The sequence below is a fragment of the Volvox carteri genome (assembly GCF_000143455.1).
Source record: "Volvox carteri f. nagariensis unplaced genomic scaffold VOLCAscaffold_51, whole genome shotgun sequence".
In the NCBI taxonomy this organism is placed as follows: Eukaryota; Viridiplantae; Chlorophyta; class Chlorophyceae; order Chlamydomonadales; family Volvocaceae; genus Volvox; species Volvox carteri.
Window position 1 is genome coordinate 366,477 of NW_003307594.1, and position 2,053 is coordinate 368,529.

The 2,053-nt window shown below is 61.4% G+C and overlaps 2 protein-coding genes across 2 annotated transcripts in view; one reads left to right on the plus strand and one right to left on the minus strand.

The window, feature by feature from the left end:
- Positions 1 to 651, plus strand: part of VOLCADRAFT_96313 (uncharacterized protein) — a gene marked incomplete at both ends in the record, with an annotated part of 8,013 nt that extends 7,362 nt beyond the window's left edge. Inside the window, one exon of the mRNA XM_002955345.1 lies at positions 563 to 651. Coding sequence (XP_002955391.1) covers positions 563 to 651 — 89 coding nt within the window. The remainder of the gene's footprint in view (positions 1 to 562) is intronic.
- A 902-nt stretch (positions 652 to 1,553) lies between these two features.
- Positions 1,554 to 2,053, minus strand: part of VOLCADRAFT_119055 (uncharacterized protein) — a gene marked incomplete at both ends in the record, with an annotated part of 14,800 nt that continues 14,300 nt past the window's right edge. The window contains one exon of the mRNA XM_002955407.1: positions 1,554 to 1,727. Within this exon, the coding sequence (XP_002955453.1) occupies positions 1,554 to 1,727 (174 nt within the window). The remainder of the gene's footprint in view (positions 1,728 to 2,053) is intronic.

A 2,053-nucleotide genomic window follows, 5' to 3' on the forward strand; every position in this document is an offset into this window, starting at 1 on the left:
TTCCGGGATCGAGACCTGTCAGGGTCGAATATCCTCCGATGGTGGAAGGTAAAGTGCCCCTAGTCGATGGACGGTGGTAACCTGGAATGGAATGGAATTGAGCCGCCGTTAATCCGGCAGATTCCGTTGGATGCTGGTGGTGGGTGCTGAACCACAGAGATCCACTCAGAAGCCGGCTAAGGTGACTGGATGAGGGTGCCCCGAAATACCGGGGAAGGCAGGGTTTCGCCGGGTAGCGGCCACGGGGGAAGATATGGCCCCCTGTTCCACACATCATACGGGAGCTGTGTCAACCTACGAGCAGCCAGGGCGGTCCCATTCGGCAGTACCGCACATGCACGTCCGCACACCACCTACACCGCCCTGCCATCCGATTTGCGACACCATCCACCCATCCATTTATCGTTGCACTTGATCTGCGGCCCTCACCGCCACCCTACTAAGCAGGGGACCTCTCAGAGCTGCCCTCCCGCCCTCCCGCCCTCCCGCGCACCCCCACCCCCACCCCGCGCCTTGCCGCCGTCACCACCCCCACCCCCATCCCCACCCCCACCACTCCCAGCTGCTATAAGAGCCGCGCGCACGCGGCTCCCTACGTGTGTATCTCAGCTCCAAGCCAGCCCCAACACGCCCCCAGTCATCCCCGCATAACAACAACACCTAAAACGGTTCTTTCTCTCCCTAACAGGGTTCATACCATCTGACGGATCGCGGTCACCCAAGACCACACCTAAGCACTACCGCCTACCACCCCCTACCTGCTCTCCGTACCTGACGCCGTACTGCCGTACTGCGGAATGGCCTTCTTGATGAAGGCAGATCATTTAACACGCCAATACGCCAGCTACGGCCACACACTCCAGCACCCCCCATTCGCTCACAGGCGGGTTATGTACGTACCTGCGCTGCTGCTATTGCTGCAGCTGCCCACCCGCTCCTCGTCCTCCTCCTTTTTCAGGAGCACTAAACCTCAGAGTTCATTCTTATCTCATTCTTCTCTCTACCTGCTCTCATGAGTGGCCCGGAGGCAGCCCCCCCTGGTGGCCCCAACACATCGTATCGGGTCCCCAGACCCCACACAGATGATGGTGATGTTGGTGGTGATGTTGGTGGTGATGTTGGTGGTGATGGTGATGGTGATGGTGATGCCGTCCGTAGCGCTGCTAACCTGATCACCCACTGCCCCTGGCGGGGCCCCCACCGCCCCGCACACAGCCAATACACCTCCTCCATTCACTGCAAACCCCCCTCCAGTACCCGCAACGACAACCCCATACCCACCACCTCCCCGACCTCGCACTCCCCGTGGGCACTCAGGGTAATGGAGCTCATCCCTAACCACTTCCATTCGCCACCCCACCACCATCCCTATCCCGATCACCATCCCCATCTCCACCACCACCACCACAACCGCCACGCCTCGTAACGCCAGCACCACACGACACCCTCTCCCCGGGGCCGCCTCTTCCCCTCACCCCTTCCCTCGCTCGCCGCTCCACCCCTTCCCTCCCTTTGCCCCGTTCCCTCCCTCCTCGAATCAAAGAAAAAAGAGATCAGAACGTCAGCTCCGCCACCGGCTTGCGGTCCATCCCTCGGAGCGCCTCCGCCGCCGCATCCCGCAGCTCCGGCAGCAGGTGGCTGTTGTGCTGCAGCTGCTTCAGCAGGTCTATGGTGCGGATGAGCAGCCGGGCCATGTCGCCGTCGTCCAGGTTGGAGTCCGACATGATCTGCGACCAGGTGGCGCCGCTGGCCCAGGCCTCAACCAGACCTAACCATTGACACGGACCGGGGCGGCCAAACAGAGCAACACAGTAACACGGCTACGGCACGCGGCTACTCAGAATAATTAGGGGGAATGATATGACGTTGATGACGATCATGGCGATGTTGTAGCAGTCAAAGTAACAACTGCCGAACTTCCCATAGACGGGATGTAGCGTGCTGGGGGGGGGCGGGGGGCGGGGCAAAGACGAACCACGAACGAGTGAAGATGCTGCCAGGGCAAGAGGAGGGGAGGGCGAGGGGAGGGGGCGAAAGCCGGGTTCCGACCTGC